This window comes from Cetorhinus maximus, chromosome 1 (genome assembly GCF_964194155.1).
Source record: "Cetorhinus maximus chromosome 1, sCetMax3.hap1.1, whole genome shotgun sequence".
Lineage (NCBI taxonomy): Eukaryota > Metazoa > Chordata > Chondrichthyes > Lamniformes > Cetorhinidae > Cetorhinus > Cetorhinus maximus.
In genome coordinates this window covers 76415289-76436630 of record NC_135879.1, presented here as the reverse complement: position 1 = coordinate 76436630, position 21342 = coordinate 76415289, and the positions used below count along the sequence as shown (strand labels likewise).

The 21342-nt window shown below is 45.7% G+C and overlaps 1 protein-coding gene across 3 annotated transcripts in view; it reads right to left on the bottom strand.

Moving 5' to 3' along the window:
- The window catches only part of acox3 (acyl-CoA oxidase 3, pristanoyl), a 216671-nt gene that overhangs the window by 93845 nt on the left and 101484 nt on the right, over window positions 1–21342 (bottom strand). For all 3 annotated transcript variants that reach the window (XM_078542581.1, XM_078542599.1, XM_078542590.1), the window contains exon 13: window positions 21086–21196. In XM_078542581.1, coding sequence (XP_078398707.1) covers window positions 21086–21196 — 111 coding nt within the window. The remainder of the gene's footprint in view (window positions 1–21085; window positions 21197–21342) is intronic.

Here is a 21342-nt window from a genome sequence, read left to right as displayed (position 1 = left end):
CCAGAGAACATAAATTAGCTATTTGAGTGCCTGCTCTCTGTAATTTTTGGGACATTTTGTATTTATGAACAGTAAGCCATTAGTGTATGAATAAATTCCCAGAATGTGTCTTGGTGGCGAGGCAGAATTCCAATTATGGATGTAAAATCATGGAAAGCATATGTTTGAAATTCTAATATGCACCTCTAGTGGGTGAGGCAGTTTTACAAAAATCAGTCCTTTGACATCATATCATAACAGAGGTATGTTTGGGGTAGGATTTTTGGAAGGAATTGAGTTTTTTTGTGCTGCCTTTTACAGCATCATCCCCCCACCCCGCTCACTCTAACATCTGTATCTCCCAGTTGCTCGTCAAAACCCCAAGCAACTAGCCCTGCTTTATAAGTTCCATCTGCAAGAACTTTTCTAGTACAAATCCATCTATATAATAAGGCTGGCTGTCCCCTATCTGGTGCTTCAGAATAGACTTTAAATTCTTTCCAACTGTTTAATTTCTTTTGATTTACCTCTCTTATTAGTTTATTCTCAAGTTTATGGCAGCCAGCAAAACTTCACAGCCTTGAGGACTTCTGCTCATAGTTCTGTTTCAACACTTCTGTAGCCCTCATTTCATTGTGTAATCTATTCAAGCTATGGCCTCTCTCTACTTGTACTTCAATGTCTTTTCAGGACTACTATAGTAAGATCTCTCTTTCGCATGTTTGAACGCTCTTTCTCCAATGCATGATTGTGGTCTAACACAAAAGTCACTCTTAAACCAGCTATTGGAACTCACACTTTTCATTCTTTTACCCCATTCTGCCAGTCGATGGACATCATTTCTTGGCCGTCATTCTGAACATTCATTTAATATTTAAACATACCAGTAGCTTTATCTGCATGTACCAAAATTACATTCCCCTATTCACGAGAACATTTTGGAATATATATGTCATCTGAGTTCCCATTCTAGGCATATGATCTTTGGCTGCGATAACCCTATCTGTACATCATAATCACTCACCTTACCTCTATCTAGTGCGTAACCTATCATATTCTGTTCCTCAGCACCATAACAATTCCATGATTCTACAAGGTACATGAGTATGTGTGGTACAGGGTATCTCATTGTCTTCTATCATCTGCTCAGATTCTGAGATTTTTAAATCAATCCCGATTAACCGTGAGGAATTAACCATACTATTTTGATTGCCATGTTGGATAAGTACTGTCTTATCATCACAATCTATTACCTTACCAGGGTCTTTCCATTCCCTATGACCCTCCCTTTTGTAATACACTAAATCTCCTGAGTTAAAGTCTACCTTGGATGGTCTTATGCAAGGCCTTTTTCCCCCCAAGGTCTCAGTCTTGATGAAAGCCTTCTGTGTGCATGTAAAGCATTCAAAAGTGCAGACAAATTGAACTAGTTGTAGTACCTTCATGAACAGGAGGACGATTGCCTCGCACAGAGGGTAATTTGGGGTTTCTCCATTAGACCAATTGATAGGGACTATACTCTCCAACCTGCATGAACTGCACATGCCAATGCAGTTGTCAACTTGCAGTTTGGTTGATCTGTTAAAATTTTATGCAGCATTTCTTCAATCACTGTGTGATTCTTTACACAGAGTCCATTGCTGAAATGATTTTCAGCTGTAGTATTCATGACTACAATGTTCATGTTTTCACATGTCTCCAAGCTTACAAATAGCAAATTTCACTCCATTATTAGAGAGAAACTTAGCTGGTGCCCCAGGCCTGACCCTTATCCATTTCTTCATGACTTTGTCTATAATCATCCTTTTGCCCTTGCCCTAAATAATTGTAGAAAGATTAAATCTGGTTGGTACCAGATAAAGTGTGGAATGAAAAATTTCTGTCTTTGTCTTGTACCTTTAGATCCATGGCGACTACCTTGTTAAAGACACGTGCCAATGGAAGGCTTACACTCGGATGTGATGTTCCCGATACTTTTTCCAGATTTCACACTTTGCACTAATCTCTTCTCGGAGTCTCATATACTCTTCATCAACCATGCCTACATCTTTTAGCAGGATTTTTAATCTTTGACAAGAAGGTTGATAAGGTCCCGCATGGGATAACAAAGGTAGGAGCCCATGGGATCCAAGGCAATTTGGCAAATTGGATCCAAAATTGGCCGAGTGGCAGGAAGCAGAGGGTGATGGTTGAGGGGTGTTTTTGTGACTGGATGCCTGTGTCCACTGGAGTTCCACAGGGATCGGTGTTGGGTCTCTTGCTGTTTGTGGTATATATAAATGATTTAGGCTTGAATGTAGGAGGGTTGATCAGTAAATTTTCTGGATGACACGAAAATTGGTGGGGTGGTAAATAGTGAGGAGGATAGCCTTAGATTACAGGAGGATATAGAAGGGCTGGTCAGATGGGCTGATCAGTGGCAAATGAAATTTAATCCAGATAAGTGTGAGGTGATGCACTTGGGCAAGACAAACAAGGTACGGGAATACACGATGAATGGTAGGACCCTGGGAAGTACTGAGGATCAGAGGGACCTCGGTATGCATGTCCACCGATCCCTTAAGGTAACGGGACAGGTAGATAAGATGGTTAAGAAAGCATATGGGATACTTGCCTTTATTAGCCAAGGCATAGATTATAAGAGCAGGGAGGTTATGGAACTGTATAAAACGCTGGTTAGGCCACAGTATTGTGTGCAGTTCTGGAATCCGCATTATAGGAAGGATGTGATTGCACTAGAGAGGGTGCAGAGGAGATTTACCAGGATGTTGCCTGGGCTGGAGAGTTTTAGTTATGAGAAGAGATTGGATGGACTGGGATTATTTTCCCTGGAGCAGAGGAGATTGAGGGGGGACATGATTGAGGTGTATAAAATTATGAGGGACATAGGTAGGGTAGACAGGAAGGAACTTTTCCCCTTGGTGGAGGGATCAATAACCAGGGGGCCTAGATTTAAGGTAAGGGGCAGGAGGTTTAGAGGGGATGTGAGGAAGAATTTTTTCACCCAGAGGGTGGTGGGAATCTAGAACTCACTGCCTGAAAGGGTGGTAGAGGCAGAAACCCTCATAACATTTAAGTAGTATTTGGACGTGCACTTGCGATGCCATGGCATACAAAGCTATGGGCCTAATGCTGGAAAATGGGAATAGAATAGTTAGGTACTTGTTTGACCGGCGCAGACTTGATAGGTCGAAGGGCCTTTTTCTGTGCTGTAGACCTCTATGAATCTATGAATTTCTTCAATCTTTAATGCAATCTGTTAAAGTCCGTGATACATTCCTCCATGTAATTACCACCTGTCTTTCAAAATCTATCAGAATCTGACCATGCCTCGTAGATTTCTGAAAGATCATCTTCATTGTAAATTTCATCCATGAACCCTAATAAACGATCCAAACCTTCATCAGTGTTCAACTGACGGGCAGTTCACAAAATACTTCTGATTTTACTTTTGTTAGGAAGCGACAATGCATTACATTATTTCCTCCTTGGTAGGGACAGAACCCGTGTTTACATATTCACTTCATCCTTCCACTAGTCATATGGTTCAGACTGTGAAAACATTGGAGGGTAATCACACCATGACAATTTACACTTGCTTTCTGCCATTTTCCACAATGGCCACAAAGATTGTAATATTATGTTTGAAAAAAAATCCTAGTTTCCAACTATCACCTTTCTCTGGTACCATGTTATTGTCTTGATAGCCAGTTGATGAAGAAAAAAGCCAGAGCCAGTCTTTACTTCGAACAGATTTATTCACAGAGTGAAAAATTACAGGTATATACCACCCCTACGACCCACACCATGTAATTAAGTGTCCCTTCATGTGTGCTAATGTAACCAGTTAATCAAAGCTCTCCACCTGCGTATATTTAACCTCAATTGATACAATTAACAGGGTTGCCCCTCCAAGATCATGGCCAGTCAGCTATGGCTTTTTAAAAATTTAATTTTTTTCATCTGGTCTCCATTGTGAGGCCTCCTCTCTCGACAGCTCCCACCTCAGAAGGCTGGACTGCCACGTGTCATCACTGGAGGATCTAATCTTAGCCCTTCAACCCCAGAAGAATGACGAGTCACCCTCTGGCCACTAACTAACTGGCCAATAATCAATTTTGGGTTACTGCTCCTGACACAGCGTGGGGTTAGGACCCACATTTGAACCTGATGTCGGGGTCTTGACCCAAAACAGAAAATCCTACTCATGGATATGAGATATAATTGAGAAGAACTAAATAAAATACTTTAAAATTGAAAATAAGGGCGTGAGGAATTCAAAAATAGGTCAATAAAGCCAAAGTTGTGTAAAGGAAATATTTTTAAATTTAATCTTTACAATCTCTGAAGGTGGTAGTGGACTCATTACTTCTGACTTCAGTGCACTAACCTTCTTGTAATAAATACACATTGCAAAACTGTTGTGATAGTGTGGCCAAGTTTCCCTTTGGGATTTGGTCAGCCTGGCAAATACCATCTGCCATATCATAACAGCTGGCGAGTGGCAAAGATAGTAGTAGAGACACAGAAAGAAGGAAAGACTTACCAAAAAATGACATAAGTGAGAAAATCACTGGAAGCAAATAGGAACAATGAGAAAAAGGCAGAAGAGAGAAAAAGGAAGGCATATGAGAGGGAAGAGAAATTGGAGAAGGGAATAGAAATGGTCATGGATCAAGGCAAGGAAGTCAACTTCTGAAAAATGATGCCATTGTTTTGTTCATATTACAACTAAGTGAAAATGTAAACAATTTAATAAGAAATGCTATGCAGATACTGCTTAGAATTATAAACATGTGTTTATCGATGTTCAAAAATTTCAGTAAATATTAATATCCAATAACAACCTCTTGAAATATGAACATCATTGGGTTTTAAGCATATATAAATTAAAAATGGAAATGGAGTTAGAGGCTGAGAAACCACTGTTACACCCAATTCCAGATGTCCAAATGAAATTATCTCATACTTCTGTGAAGTGTACTTGTACTTTATTTTTACAGCTGTCTTACAGCAATACTGGAATTACATCATAAAGGATTTTCTAGCAATAGTCCTCTTAACTACTGCTGTTATGACATTTGTTATTTATTTGAAAGTCTCTGATAATCTGTGATTTTTAAAATATCTGACTTATGCTCTTTATGGTTACTCAAAAGGACACACCCTCAATCACAACTATACATTTCAGTTAGATAATGCACACCACTATAAAGTGGCGGTAATCTGGTTTATCTCCTGCTGACCTTGGTCACATTGCTACAATTGGGAAAGAGATGGTCAAGTGGGGAAGCAGTATGAGAATTCTTCAAAAAGGAACCAATTTCACACCTTTTGATGGCTGACTCAACAGCAGCATAGGCAAATGTCTAAGAACTGATCACTCACTTATCCTTAGCTAAGGAATGGACCATCTGGCAAGCTCAGAAATATTAAAATAGGAGCTAAAATTGTCGATGACAAATCCTCTAATTAATCTGACAAAGTTACGAAATACAAAACTCTCAAATGCTACCTGATAGTCGCAACATCGTGAAGGAGGATTTTTGGATCTAGAAAAATGACTTGCTGGATGACTTGCAGAAATTAACTGCAGAATGTCTTCAACTTTTTTTCCCCCAAGAGGTTTCCCATGTGACAGCCAGTCAGATCAACAGCCAGATGCCCAGCTAAGCCTGACATTGTTGGGTGGAGGAAGAGTGTGTGTGGTTCAGTGACATTGAGGCTGGAATGGAATAGACATTGGTTGGAGGGTTTGGAGGGGGAGGGGATGGATGTGTGCACATGGAGGGTGCCATCATTTGCTGGATCTGAACATGTGCAAGCTAAGCTTGTAGGACCTTGGGAAACACTGGTACTCCTCCTGATCCTTAAGCAGTGTAATAAGGGCACTTACCTCATGGATCAGCCCTTTTCACCTCATAGATCAGCCCTTTTCATTTCCTTTTATTTGCCAGGGCCTCCATGTGTCAAAATTGAGACACGCAGCCTCCTTAAGAGATTGCAGTGACCAACCACCTCCTGAAATTGGATTGGTTGCCCACTTTTCCGAACTGCCTCTCCTAAAACCAAAGTGAGCAGGTTTGAGAATTTTTAGCTTTTAACCTTCCCACTTCCTCATCCTTGGGGGTTAAAAAATTCCCCCATGGAATGAAATGGGAGTAATCAATGTCATGTTTAGTACTTAAAATTTCAACTCTGAGGTGACTGTAACCTGAAACTAATAAAATATTATATCAGTATGCCACTCTTCCAATGACAATCTTTTTATACTTTGTATATTATGGATAATATAGTATGTCATTCATTTGAAGCACATGATACTACTGCAACAGTTTATTTTTAGCTGCTATTTCAATTTAAGAGAGCCCTAGCTTCAGTATTCAGGACACTGAATGCCATTATTTCAGCATGTTCCTGTGCAGGAATGGGATGCATTCATTTTGACATCTTTGTTTCACGCTATCAAGCTTATATGGAGTACAGATGTGAAGTCAACGGAGATAAAAATCGAAAGAGAGATTGGGCAAAATCATCCCAGATTTTCAGTAAGTGCAGTAGTGTGTGTGAAAAAAGTTGTTTTACCCACCGGCCACAATGGCGGGTTTTCATGCCGTATCATCCCCTTCCCGACTCGTCCCGCCTCATTAATAATGCATTCACTGGACACACTCTGGAGGGCGGACTTGGATTTGCCCCCCACGCCATGACCTCAGCGCTTCTTCGCTGCAGGCACCATATTTAAAGTGCACCAGAGCGCAGCCTACTTCATGTCTACAGACCAGGACTCCTCCAGGCGGCAGATGACCCGAAGGCAAAGAAGATGACAGGCCCCAAATTCAGTGATGCCCCTCTGGGGCACCTGCTGGGTGTGGTGGAAGGCTGCCGCGATGTCCTCTACCCCCAGTCTGGCCGCAGGAGGTTCACCAGAGTCACCAATCCGGCCTGGGTGGCGGTCGCAGCGGCGGTCAGCACCACTGGAGCACAGAGGAGGTCAGCTATCCAGTGCAGAAGGAGGATGAATGCTTTTATCCATTCCGCCAGGATAAGTCAACCGCCTCATCACCATCAATTCACACACTCAAAAACCCCTCACACATCCACAAGGATCTTTCAACTCAAGGGACAACACCACTAAACTGTCACATCTCCATCAGGTTCATATCCTCTGGAGCTTGTGTCCTCATGCCATTCGTGGCTCATTTCACCACACAAACATTCCAAACATACTTATCATCTGCCATGCTATGTGTCCTGCTCGCACACTCTCCATCTGTTTTCATGCAGGAGAATCTGGCACACAACAGCAGGGGGAGGTCCCAGACCGGGGGTGGTGTGGCCCACATTAGCCCCCTCACTCACTCTGAGGAGCATGCCATGGCTCTGACTGGTGAGCACATGGACCGTGCCTGCGGCAATGATGAGGTCAGCGGCAATCATCCACATGAGGATCCTGCACCACATCATCCCTCTCTCCATGCAATTGTGAGTGCTCTCGCTCCTGTTTTTGACTCTGCTGCAATGCACTAATTATCTCTACTTTGGTTCACAGGGAGCTCTGCCAAGTGACCGACACCCTCAGGCAGCCAGTCCCTTAGCTCCATCCATGTCTTCACCTCCAGCGAAGAGGACACCTCCTCCATTGAAGAACTGGAAATAAATAGCCTGGAAGACCATCACAGCGTTTACCCACATCCTCCACCAGTGCAGAGACACACAACTCGTGGGGCCTAGATCTAGAGCAGGCTCGGGTTTACAATCTGGTGGTCAGCGCATGGACATGTGTCCGGAGCAGAAGGAGATAGGTTCAGCCAAGCCCCCCAGCACTCGGAGGACTGCAGGGGAAGAGGCATCTGTGAAGTCCGAGTCAGATGACAAGCCTCTGGACTCGGCCTTGCAACTCATTCTGGATAGTCAGCAGAAGGTGGGGAAACATCACACACAGCTGTTGGAAGCCCACAACAGAGTGGCATGCGAGTCAGAGGAGTGCGTCTGCCTGCTCTCTGATGAAGTGGTGCCCACATGTGCGTGCATGTAGGTCTCCATGGGAAGGATGGCAGATGCCATGGAGACCCTGGTCCAGCAGAACATGGAGATGTGTGCAGACCTGCACTCCATCGCAGTAGCCACGGGTGAGTTTCTGCAGTAGCAACGCAAGAAGGGAACGGGACACCTTGACATCCCCCCAGTTGTTCCTTCCTCTCAAGGAGTCAGGCTTAAGGGCAGAGGAGCGGAAGCTGGACACCCCTGGATAATCCACTCAGGAATCTCAAGGCTGCCCGCTTCCTTCGAGTCCCCTTTGCATGTGACTTCCTCAACCTCGTCCTCTGTCACTGCAGAGGAAGTAGCTGGTCCACAGGAGGACAGCCAAAGCAAGCTGGTGCCCTCAAGGCCTCAACTCTCCAGAGGATGCATGCCAAAGTCATCAGAGACAACAGGGCCAACCATTGCACAGGCTGTCTCCGTCTATGCTGCGGATGTCAGGACAGCACCTAGAAGAAGTGGGAGGCCTAGAAAAGTTAATAAATTTTAATCACAAGTGGTTATATGGGTGAACACATTTTATCGCTTTATAATCTGAAAATATATTCACTTTCACTGAAAGATGTGTAATGTTGTCCGTCAGCTTCATTGACAGGATTTGTGAGTCCTCCCACTGCATTGCCCCCATTAGAAGTTCAGCTGCATGCAGCCGGAGAGTGATTCTGGAGGAAGTGTGTGTGTGTGACCTTCGGAGCCTTATGCGCTCTCCCACGCATGCGGAGCCTTCATTCATCACACTCTTCTTACTGTCCCGAGCATTTTCAATTGTCAATCTGAGCTGACCTGCACCTCCGCCCACCCACTGAGTGCAGCACCTATGCCCATCCAACACGAGGCTCCGCTCACTTTCGATTTTGACAGTCATGGTTATAGTGAAGTTTTGGATCAGCTTCCCCATCCTTTCCCCTCCTCAGTAACCCATGTCCTTTCCTCTATCACTTCCAACCCCCCTAGCATCACTTTCCACCTCCTCCACCATCACCTGAACCCTTGTCATTCCAGGGTTGACCAGATGAATGCGCACACAGAGGAAGGAGCAACTGGAGGGATGTCAAGGTGGCCCATTTCCCTCTTGCGTCGCCACTGCAAAACCTCACCCGCAGCTATTGCAACGGAGTGCAGGTCTGCACACATCTCCACATTCTGCTGGACCAGGGTCTCCATGGCATCTGCCATCCTTCCCATGGAGACCTATATGCATGCACGTGTGGGCACAACTTCATCAGAGAGCAGGCACGCGCACTCCTCTGACTTGCATGCCACTCTATTGCGCACATTCCTCCTACCTTCCTGATAATTCCACTCCCCATCCACATTGACCTCCCCGACCTCCTCCTTTCCACCCCCAGGTGGTCTTTGTCTTCCTCCCAGTCCCCGCCAACCATCCTTGTCGTGAGGTATATTGCTATTGATGCGCCCTCTGCCCCCTCTCACACTCACCATTCCATCTTACCATGCCCACCCTCAGTTCGCTCCCCAGGAGGCAGTCATTGACTCCACAGACCCCTCCCTTGCATGTTCACCTGGACACCCCCCCCACCTTACTCCCTCTTTGCCCTGGACACTTCCCCTTTCCAAACTACCTCCTCCCCCCTGACACCTTCCCCTCTTCAAACTCCCTCCTCCTCCTGGGCATCTTCCCCTCTCCGAACTCCCTCATCCCCCCCGGACACCTTCCCCTCTCCGAACTCCCTCCTTTACACCTTCCTCCCCACTTGCTGCATTCTCTTCTGTTACACACTCCTCTCCCCTCCGTCCCCCTCCCAACTTTATCCCTCCAACACCTTCATACTCCACTCCCCCCCAGCCACCCTCACCCCTCTCGGTACACCTTCCTCTACTCACCCCCCTCACCGATCATCCGTAGCAGCCCATGATCAAGAACGTGATGTTCCGAAGTGACCCGAAGCATCAACTGAGACCTCCCACCTTAAGGGAGTTGCTTCATGGCAGAGCCACATCCTTGAGAGTCCACCCAGCATGTGATGCACATGTTCCTCCAGGGTCCAGTAGATGTAGGCCTCCAGCATCATCTTCTCCTTGGATGTCCACGATTTCAGCAAGATTCTAAAGGTGAGTCCTGACTTCTGCATGTCTCGCTTGTCCAGATGTGTTCTGAGCCGGGGCGTTTTCCCATCGGCATAATGGTAAATTGGGCGGGAAATCGCATTACAGGGATGCAAATCGGGTTCACACTGGCCTCCAGCGGGATTCACGTTCTGCCATGGCAGACACCATCAGATGATGCCTCTGTGCTTTCACACTGGTGTGAAACTGATTTCTATCCCTCACACCAAATTGTACCCCTCCACCTGCCATGGTGCCCGCTGCCAACAAGACCGGGCGATTCCGCCCATACAATGGGCTGCCAATTGGCTATCACCCATTTACACTGTTGCAGAAAATCAAAATTACTTGCTCTTTACTTGATGGATCTGACTGCCTGGATTAGTAAAGCTTCTGGACCAAAATTTGGACATCCCGAATGTAGGAAGTCCATGTGAAATAGAAAAAAAAATTGAAATGTTTGCAACAATTTTAAAAAATGTATTTATTTACTAAAATCAATTTCTGCCAACTGCGCCCCTTATCAAGGAATAAAAAGACTTAGGCCAGGATTTTCCGTGCCCGGTGGCGTCAGGCATATTTGGTGGTGTGCGTGGACAATATGGCGTGAAGGCTAAAAATCGGTTTCATGATGTCATGAAATCCGTTCGCGATTGTCTGCTCTGCCTGCCAATGGTGGGCCGCGTTCCCTGCCATCGGATGTCAGGAACCTCATTGTAATACATCAGCAAATCATTATAAGGTCACCGCTGGATTGTCTGCCCATGTCTGCAGGAAAACATGCAGACGTGTTTCACGACAGCATATATAAGGTGTGCATTTGGCAGGCTGCACTTCGCTCGGTACTTCAAGGTTTGTTTGCCTACCTGGCTTCGGTCAGCACTCACAGTCAGTGCCAGGCTTCACAGGCAGCACTACATCACTTTTAGGGGGGCTCATGGGTAGGTCTCTACCTACCAGATCAGCCATATGTGGGTGGCTGTTCAACTGCTGCAGGGCAAGGTGTTGCTTAGGGAAGGGGAAGAAGTGGAGTCAGGCAAGAGAATAGGCTGCAGGATGAGAGCTCTACTGGGGAGGGAGGGTATCCCAGGGTGTGTGTGGGGGCACATATTGATCTGTGCAGGTGACCTCAAGATGCTGAGGGCTGAGCAGGCAGTCTCCAGAGGAGGTGAGGCCAGATGGGCATGTGGGGTCATGTGTGAGAGAATGGGTGGAGATGTCCCTTGAGCTGGCAGTGAATGAGATGCCAGTGAATGTGTGATGGGCTTGAGTGGGCGAGTTTAGAGTGTTGAGATGGTTGCTATACCCTGGCTACATGGATGAGATCATTCATCCTCTATCTGCATTGGATGGCCAACCTCTTCTGTGCAACATTGGCACTGATCAGCACTGCCATCACCTACCAAGCTGGAGTGGTAATGTTACTGCCCTTCCTGTGGCCAGAGCCAGGGTAGAGGACACCACAGCGGGCCCCCACGGCGTCCAAAAGGTGCTCGAGAGCTGCAGTCTCCTTGCCTTTCAGGGCCATGTCTTCTTTGCTGCTGTCCTGGGCTGGAAGCACTGAGCGCAGCTATACTTTAAATGTGGTGCCTGGCGTGATGAAATGGCATGGTGATGGCGTGGCAGGTGAACTGGAGCCCAGCCGCCATCGAAATGACATGTATCCCAGGAATGCATAATTAATGTGGCAGGTTTGGGACGATATGGCGTGAAAAGCCGCCATTGCGGCCAGCCCGCTACTGCACTTAATGCAAATCTGGGATGATTCTGCCCTTACTTCCCAGTGATCTGGTCATTTGTAGCTTGAATTTGGTTATTTTTGATTTCTTTCAACAACCTTATATGCTTCCAGGATGGAAAGCTCAAATATCTGTAACTTGGTGGTGATTTCCCTATCCCTGGTAATATAGAAACAAAAACAAATATAAGCTGTATAAATCTTTAAAAATGCAGATACAGTGAACACGTCGTAAAAAATTACTTACTAAAATCTTTCAAGTTGTGTTTTATTCCACTTGCCCCCCACCCCACCTCCAAAAAAAAACTTGAGCCTGTCTTTGACACCATTTCTACTCAAGGGCAGTAGATATACAATATTATAATCCTGCTGAAAGCAAAGTGCTGCAATAAGAAATATTCAATTTAGAAGAGCTAATATAACAAAGCATTAAAGTCACCAAACCATTGCCATCTAGCACATTCACATTTAGAACTTAATGTAAGCCAAATGTTAAGAGGCTCTGATTAACTTAATTAGATACGCATGCACCAGGAAAGAGAACAGCATGGCTGTCTCAGCTGGTTCCAGCTGTCTGGAAAAAGAACCCTGAACTGCCTGCAAACAGGATGCAAAAAAGCCATAAAGTGATTCATCAACCTATTTTAATAATAGTAATGGCAGAAGGCCGTGGGAAAGCCTTCCAAAGCTAACCGGAAATTATTCACTTTTCTGTCTTGATATCTGCATAAATAACAGCAATATTGCAGAAAACTGTATACATTTGTAAAAAGAAATCCTGGCAAAGCAATGCTATGGAATGGTAAGACATGTGATTTGCCACAGCAAATTTTGTATCCCGACTCAGCCATTAGGGAACATGATGAGTGAAAGGGAGAGGGGGATAAATGGAAGTAATTCCTCCTGGGAGTACAGATTTGCGCATCCTTCCATCAGTAAGAGTGGTTCATGGTTAGGGAGCATTTAAAAGATTTTTTAAAAAATTGACAAAAATTAAAAATCACTTTCTTTTCTAAGAAAATAAAGTAGGTAATCTGATTGATTTGGCCAATAAAATTTGCCATACTTAAGTATACATTTATTAAATATATCTTATTATAAAGTGAAAATGATGCCTATCATTTCTATGAAAGCCTAGTTTTGCTAAGTATTTCTAAGATCCCTGATAAGTGTCACTGTGGGGACATTAACAGGTGAATTATGCTAGCCTACTCTTGTGCACCTTGCAGACAAATATATAGGAAGGAAACCCTTGCCAAATTTAACATGTGCGCTGACTTTATGTACCGCACCACTGCCTCTCTCAAACCCTCCATGTCCCTAGTTTGTTATGCTGCTTGTTCAACGTTGAGTCCTGGATTTTCTCCAACTAAATAGTGGGTAGATCAAAGTCATTGTCTTTGGCCCCTGTGATAAATTCCATTCTCTAGACACTGACTCCGTCCCTCTCGCTGGTCAGTGTCTAAAGCTGAATAAGACCATTCGCAACCTCAGCATCTGATTTGATCCTGAGATGAGCTTCCAATCACATTTCCTCTCCACTACTAAAACACCGACAACCAGCTCTGGAGGAAGAGGAAGCAAAAGCAAAGAGGGGGAAGGCACCAAACTAGAAGCAGCTCTCTGTCCAGGATGTAGGTGAAAAACTACTTCAAGTATGATACCAGTAACCACAAATGTCCTTTAGGGAAGGAAATCTGTTGTCCTTACCTGGTCTGGCCTACATATGACTCCAGACCCACAGCAATGTGATTGACTCTTAAATGCCCTCTGAAATGGCCTAGCAAGCCACTCAGTTGTAACAAATTGCTACAAAGACACAAAAAAGGAATGAATATGGACAGACCACCTGGCATCGACCTAGGCACTGGAAACGACAATGGTAATCGAAGAGTCATGTGGACTCGAAACATTAACTGTATTCCTCTTTGGAGATGCTGTCAGGCCTGCTGAGTTTTTCCAGCTATTTTTGTTTTTGTTTCAGATTTCCAGCATCCGCAGTATTTTGCTTTTATATTACAATGGTAATCGCAGCCCTATCGACCCTGCAAAGTCCTCCTTACTGGGGGCTAGTGCCAAAATTGGGAGAGCTGTCTCACAGACTAATCAAGCAACAGCCTGACATAGTCATCCTCATGGAACCATACCTTACAGATAATGTCCCAGACAACACCATCACCATCCCTGGGTATGTCCTGTCCCACCGGCAGGACAGGCCCAGCAGAGGTGGTGGCACAGTGGTAGACAATCAGTAGGGAGTTGCCCTGGGAGTCCTCAACATCGACTCTGGACCCCATGAACTCTCATGGCATCAGGTCAAACATGGGCAAGGAAACCTCCTGCTGATTACCCCTGTTGAATGCCCTCCCTCAGCTGATGAATCAACGCTCCTCAATGTTGAACATCACTTGGAGGAGGCACTGAGCATGGCAAGGGTGCAGAATGTGCTCCAGGTGGAGGACTTCAATGTCCATCACCGAGAGTGGCTAGGTAGCACCATTACTGACCGAGCTAGCCAAGTCCTAAAGGGCATAGCTACTAGACTGGGTCTGCGGCAGGTGGTGAGGGAACTAACAAGGGGGAAAAATATGCTTTATCTCATCCTCAGCAACCTGCCTGCCGCAGATGGATCTGTCCATGACAGTATCGGTAGGAGTGACCACCGCACAGTCATTGTGGAGGCGAAGTCCAGCCTTCACATTGAGGATACCTCCATTGTGTTTTGTGGCACTACCACCGTGCTAAATGGGATAGATTTCGAACAGATCTAACAACTCAAGACTAGGCATCCATGAGGCGCTGTGGCCCATCAGCAGCAGCAGAATTGGACTCAAACACAATCTGTAACCTCATAGCCGGACATATCACCCACTCTACCATTACCATCAAGCCAGGGGATCAACTCTGATTTAATGAAGAGTGCAGGAGGGCATGCCAGGAGCAGTACCAGGCATTCCTAAAAATGAGGTGTCAACCTGGTGAAGCTATAAAACAGGACTACATGCATGCCAAACAGCATAAGCAGCAAGTGATAGACAGAGCTAAGCAATCCCACAACCAATGGATCAGATCTAAGCTCTGCAGTCCTGCCATATCCACTCGTGAAAGGTGGTGGACGATTAAACACTCACTGGAGGAAAAGGCACCACAAATATCCCCATCCTCAATGATGGAGGAGCCCAGCACTGCAAAAGATATGGCTGAAGCATTCGCTACAATCTTCAGCCAGAAGTGCCGAGTGGAGGATCCATCTCGGCCTCGTCTGGAGGTCCCCACCATCACCGATGCCAGTCTTCAGCCAATTCGATTCACTCCATATGATATCAAAAAACAGCTGAAGGCACTGGATACTGCAAAGGCAATGGGCCCTGACAATATTCCAGCGATAGTACTGAAGACCTGTGCTCCAGAATTTGCCGCGCCCCTAGCCAAGCTGTTCCAGTACAGCTACAACACTGGCTTCTACCCGGCCATGTGGAAAATTGCATAGGTATGTCCTGTACACAAAAAGCAGGACAAATCCAACCCGACCAACTATTGCCCCATCAGTCTACTCTCGATCATCAGTAAAGTAATGGAAGGGGTCTTCAACAGTGCTATCAAGCAGCACTTGCTTAGCAATAACCTGCTCATTGATGCCCAGTTTGGGTTCCGTCAGGGCCATTCAGCTCTTGACCTCATTACAGCCTTGGTTCAAACATGGACAAAACAACTGAACTCCAATAGTAAGGTGAGAGTGACTGCCTTTGACACCAAGGCAGCATTTGATCGAGTGGGGCATCAAGGAGCCCTAGCAAAACTGGAGTCAATGTGAATCAGGGGGAAAACTCTCCACTGGTTGGAGTCATACCTAGCACAAAGGAAGATGGTTGTTGGAAGTCAATCACCTCAGTTCCAGGGCATCACTGCAGGAGTTCCTCAGGGTAGTGCCCTAGGTCCAGCCTTCAGCTGCTTCAACAATGACCTTCCTTCCTTCATAAGGTCAGAAGTGGGGATATTCGCTGATGATTGCACAATGTTCAGTACCATTTGTGGCTCCTTAGATACTGAAGCAGTCCAAACCCAAATGCAGCAAGACCTGGACAATATCTAGGCTTGGGCTGACAAGTGGCCAGTAACATTCTCACCACACAAGTGCCAGGAAATTACCATCTCCAACAAGAGAGAATCTAACCATCACCCCTTGACATTCAGTGGCATGAGCATCGCTGAATCCCCCACTATCAACATCCTGGAAGTTACCATTGACCAGGTACTGAGCCAGGCTAGCCATATAAATACTATGGCTCCAAAAGCAGATCAGAGGCTAGGAATCCTGTGACGAGTAACTTATCTCCTGACTCCCCAAAACCTGTCCACCATCTACAAGGCACAAGTCAGGAATGCGACGGAATACTCCCCACTTGCCTGGAGAGAGTGCAGCTCCTACAACACTGAAGAAACTGGACACCATCCAGGACAAAGCAGTCTGCTTGATTGGCACCACATCTACAAACATTCACTCCCTCCACCACCAACGCACAGTAGCAGCAGTGTGTACCATCTATAAGATGCACTGCAGGAATTCACCAAAGCTCCTTCGACAGCACCTTCCAAACCCACTACCACCTAGAAGGACAAGGGCAGCAGATAGCTGGGAACACCACCACCTGGATGTTCCCCTCCAAGTCACTCACCATCCTGACTTGGAAATATATCGCCGTTCCTTCACTGTAGCTGGGTCAAAATCCTGGAACTCCCTGCCTAACAGCACTGTGGGTGTACCTACACCACATGGACTGCAGCTCACCTCCTTCTCAAGGGCAACTAGGGATGGGCAATAAATGCTGGCCCAGCAGCGAAGTCCACATCCCGTGAATGAATAAAAAGAAAATTCAATTCCCCATTTATCAGCAGTTCCAGATTCCTCCCCTTCTCTATCACTGATCATCACAGCGTCATCTTAGCCGCAATGATAGCCACCACAAAATAAACATTTCAAAATAAATTTATCAATGAAATCATGCCACATTGCATACAAATGTAAACTTATCACCTTGTATTGAAAGTAAAGAGGTCAGCATTCTGGATATATTAAAGAAACTAATATTGAATCAGGGACAGGGATTCACCATAATTTATTCGGGCAAAATAATAGGAAAGAAAATAACTAAACAGTTACAAATACGAGGACCCCGATGGTTTACAGCTCCAAGATAAATAACGGGCCAGCATTTTTCAGATGGCAGGGGCTTGCCTCCTGCTATCCGAAAAGTAGGCGGGGAACACATCCCTGCCGGCTCCAGCTGCTCCACTGCCCTGCTGCTAATTTATGCTCTAATGAGTGTTGATTGGCATTAGGGGGGACTTCTGCCCCTCGCTCAGGAGGAGATCCCGCCTCAGAAAGCTACCAGCCAATCTGATTGGCTGGCAGCTCTCCACTTCCTGCAGCAACAGCAGTGGACCGAAGAAGAACTGCACCAGGAGTTTAGGAAGCAGAAGAAAAGTTAAGTGCAAGGGTCCCATTGCAGGGTGGATAGGAAAGGCCTGAGGGGTCGCAAGAGATCGATCAGAGTCCTGGGTGGGAGGCTCGGGGTGGGGGGAGGGAGGTCTGGAGGTCACCGAGCCTTGGTGAGGGGTTGGAGGCGGCAGTCAGAAAGGGGTTTCTGATGGAGTCGCCCCCTGCCAACACCACTGCCTGATCCCCCTCCCCCTGTCGCTCCAGATCTAACTTGGATTATCTCCGGCCTACCCCATGGACGTTCAATTCTCCTGTCAGCCTAAAAATTGAGGCTAGACAAGAGACAGCCCTTAAATGACCAATTATTGGCCACTTGAGGGCCTCAATTGGGGAAGGGTGGGCTTCCCATCCGAGGTCTTTCCGCCCCAGTGTAAAATTGCTGGGAAGTCGGGGTTGGTGGAAACCCGGAGGGAAACCTGTCCCTGCGATTTCATGCTTGGACTAGGGGGCAATGTCTAAAATTAAAGCCAGACTTTCCTAATTGAAATTAGGGAACATTTCTACACAACGCATGGTAAAAGTCTGGAATTCTCTTCTGCAAAGGCAACTGATGCTAGATCAATTGTTAATTTTAAATCTGAGGCTGATCGCTTTTTGTAAATCAATAGCATCAAGGGATATGGGGCAAAGACCAATTAAGTGGAGTTAGGTCACAGATCAGCTATGAGCTCACTGAATTGCAAAACAGGTTCAAGGGGCTAAATGTCTTAACTGTGAAGATGCTATGTCACTAAGTTGTGCATTCCATTAGTGCAGTCTTCTGTGTGCCTTTGCCTGTCCTAGTGCTCCAACACAGCACTACCCCAGTGGCTGCAACGTAGGTGATAGAAATTTCAGTGGACGAGACTGCAGGTGGTTTTGGAGGACAACCTTCACTAACTTTAGGCCAATAAGACCCAGCTTCAGACTGTACCATCATGGCAATGGCACCAGCAGAATGGGCTAGCTGGCTGACAGACAACAGCAAGGACACTGATGGAGTAGCAAAGGTGGGAGCACAAATCTTGTCTTCCTGAGGTAGCCATTGCTATTTCCTTGGGGTGGTGTCTCAGAAATCTGTTGGAGGACACATTGCTGGACTGCTGTGACACTCTACAAGCCCATTTGAAAGCTGGATCAGCAACCATGATAGGAGCAGTTTCAGCCTTCATGGCAGCAAGATCAGCTTGCAAAAGAGTAGTGAGAGTTTGCACTGCAGCAGATTTCTGGTGGAAGCTGCAATGGGAGCTGAGGCATCAGCCAGGGGGCGTTGCATCATGGGTGGACCCACAAGTGTGCTCCTGGAGTTAGCCACCAGTTCCATGCTGGACAAACGGGCTCCAAGTTCTGTGCAAAGTCCTGTGTTAAGTTGGTGGCAGACTCCTTATAGCTCCTTGACGTTGTATGCAGGCTTCCTGGCAAGCTTCCCAATGCACCACTCATTTCATTGTGTACAGCCATCAGTCTTCCGCACCCTGCCTCATCAAAGTCTTCACCCGAGTCCTCTGCAACAGAACTAGTGTAAGACCTTACCTTCTGGCAAGATAATATAACAATATTAAATAATGCCTGCGATGTCCTTGCCCCCAGTACTGGCTGCAGGCAACCCATGTCTGGTGTCTCACCACACGCAGATCTCATCTCTATTCTATGTTCTAAATTATATGCAATGTCAGTATCTGAACTGGTGACTGAGAGTGTAGAGTCGAATGACTGTGTGTCATCATTACTACCTCTTGTTATTTTTCCACTACCTGTCCAGGCTGCATTCCTGGGTGTCTGAAAGAAGAAAGGCACAAGGCTAGGGCTGTGCTGAGGGAACTGGGAGAAATAAAGAGGTGCATGCTTACACCTACTATAGTTTGTAAGTCAGAAGAAATGTGGGATGAGGAAGAAGTGGATTACGCGAAGGAGGATTAGGTTTGGAGATGCCATCATCATCATTGATTGAGCCCTGCTGCTGGCTAGAGTCTCAGCAATTGCCAATCCAGTAATGGCAAGCATTGTCTCCCCCATTGGGATTAGGGCACACTTGTGCCCCTCCAATTAGCTCCGATTGTTTCTGGTTGTGCACCATCTTGTCCTGTAAGAGATAGGGATGTATTTCAATGAGTGTTATGCAATCTGTTTGGCTGATGTGGCTGTCACGATTGAATAGCCAGAAGTCTGAACAAGCTTTGTAATGTGAGCCTGAGGCTTGCAGCAATGCTAAATGAGTGAGACTGTGATGGAGTTAGGTATCAGTCTTGACTGATGGAGATTGTTGATAGGTGACTGATAGAAATTGTTGGTAGGTGAGTGATGTGTGAATTAAAGAGTGGGAGACGAGTGATGCAGTTGGTAGGATATGGCATTTGAAGATGCATTCACTGAACTTGACGACTCGTGTGAGACCACTGAACTTCTTGTGGCAGTTGGTAGGATATGGCATTTGAAGATGCATTCACTGACTTTGACTACTCGTGTGAGACCACTGAACTTCTTGTGGCACAGCATCCAGGTCCTTGGGGCTTGACTATTTGATGTTCCCACTGTCTTCCGAGTGTGTTTGAAGAGTCTCTGGACTCCTGTGGATACAGGTCATCTCTCTTATCTCCATTGCCTCCACTAAGGACTCCAGTGCAGCATCCAAAAACCTTGGAGCATGCTGTCTCCCGCATTGTGTCATTCTTCGCTGCTTTCCCGGTCACACACACTTCCTGCATAGCTGCCAGCACCTGATTCAGCTACAAAAGCCTCCCCTTTAAGTGTTGCAGACTAGCTTTAACTCATGTACAAAACTAGAGTTCTGCCTGCATTTAATTCATCAGGCGTGGGTTAATCGTATACTGTGATTCCTGAGCCTATTTTCGGAGGCTATCCAATTTAGCTTACCATACCTTTGCCACCAATTTCAACTGACTGCTGCTATTGCAGACCAAAGTAGGCTGTTTGCAATCTTGGCATCCCATTTGTCCCAGATTTGAGTTCTGACCCCATATTCACTTTGTCCCAAATGCTGCCTATGGCACCTTTATAATATTGTCTGCTTATGCACTATCTCAGTTTATCTGCTGATGAAATCTCAATTCATACTGTGGTCACTCATCAGCCTTGTTTACTCCAATATTCTTGGCCAAACTCCAGTGTACCATCCTCAAATGTCAGTGCACCCAAACCTTGCTGCCCATATCCTGTTCATTACCAAGTTTCCCTCCCCCAACATTCACTTACACTGGCTTCTTGTACCTTCCTCAATCTCCCACAACCCCACTACCATAATCTCTACTCAACTGTACCCAACATCTTGTATATCGCCTCTCTTCAGCGCGCTGTTAAAGAATGTACCTTCATCCACCTGAGCCTCAAACTCTGGAAATTCCTTCATATACCCCTTTGATATTCCATCTCATTCAAGGCCCACAATAAGACCTGCTTCTAAGGTCTCTCTCATTTGGTCACCACTTCCTAATCTTTCCCTGTTTAGCTGTTTGATGTCAAATTTCCCTTGCACCTTCGCGAAGTGACACTTATCTACATTAATGCACTATGTAAAAGCGAGTTATTGTTTTAAAAATGGTTGGATTGTGCAAGACTGTGGCTGTTAGTTGTGGATTGGAAGCCTCTAGTTGGACTGAATCAGGAACTGATTAAACAGGAAATCTAATAGGGTGCTAGAATTTTGTAACTATAAATATGGATTCTGGGAATTCTGAGAAAAAAATTAATTGCAATCACTGTCAAAAATACCCTTGTTGAAATAGCAAATCCTCAACGAACAAAATGAATGAACATCTTACCTGAACAGTCCATACATTCATCAGTGGTTGCTGTGAATCTTTGGTTGAGAACAGAATTGAAATCTTCCAGAAAGTCAACAGACTGCAATGGGGACTTGATAGCAACACCATCTAATATTAAGAAAAAAAAAGACTAACATTCATTTAATCGATAGACAGTGGCCTAAGTTAGTTAGCACCCAAAGCCATGTGCAATTCCAGCAGTGTGCAGTGATAGCGTGCCAGAATGCACAGGCCCAAGAACCTCCTAAATTTGT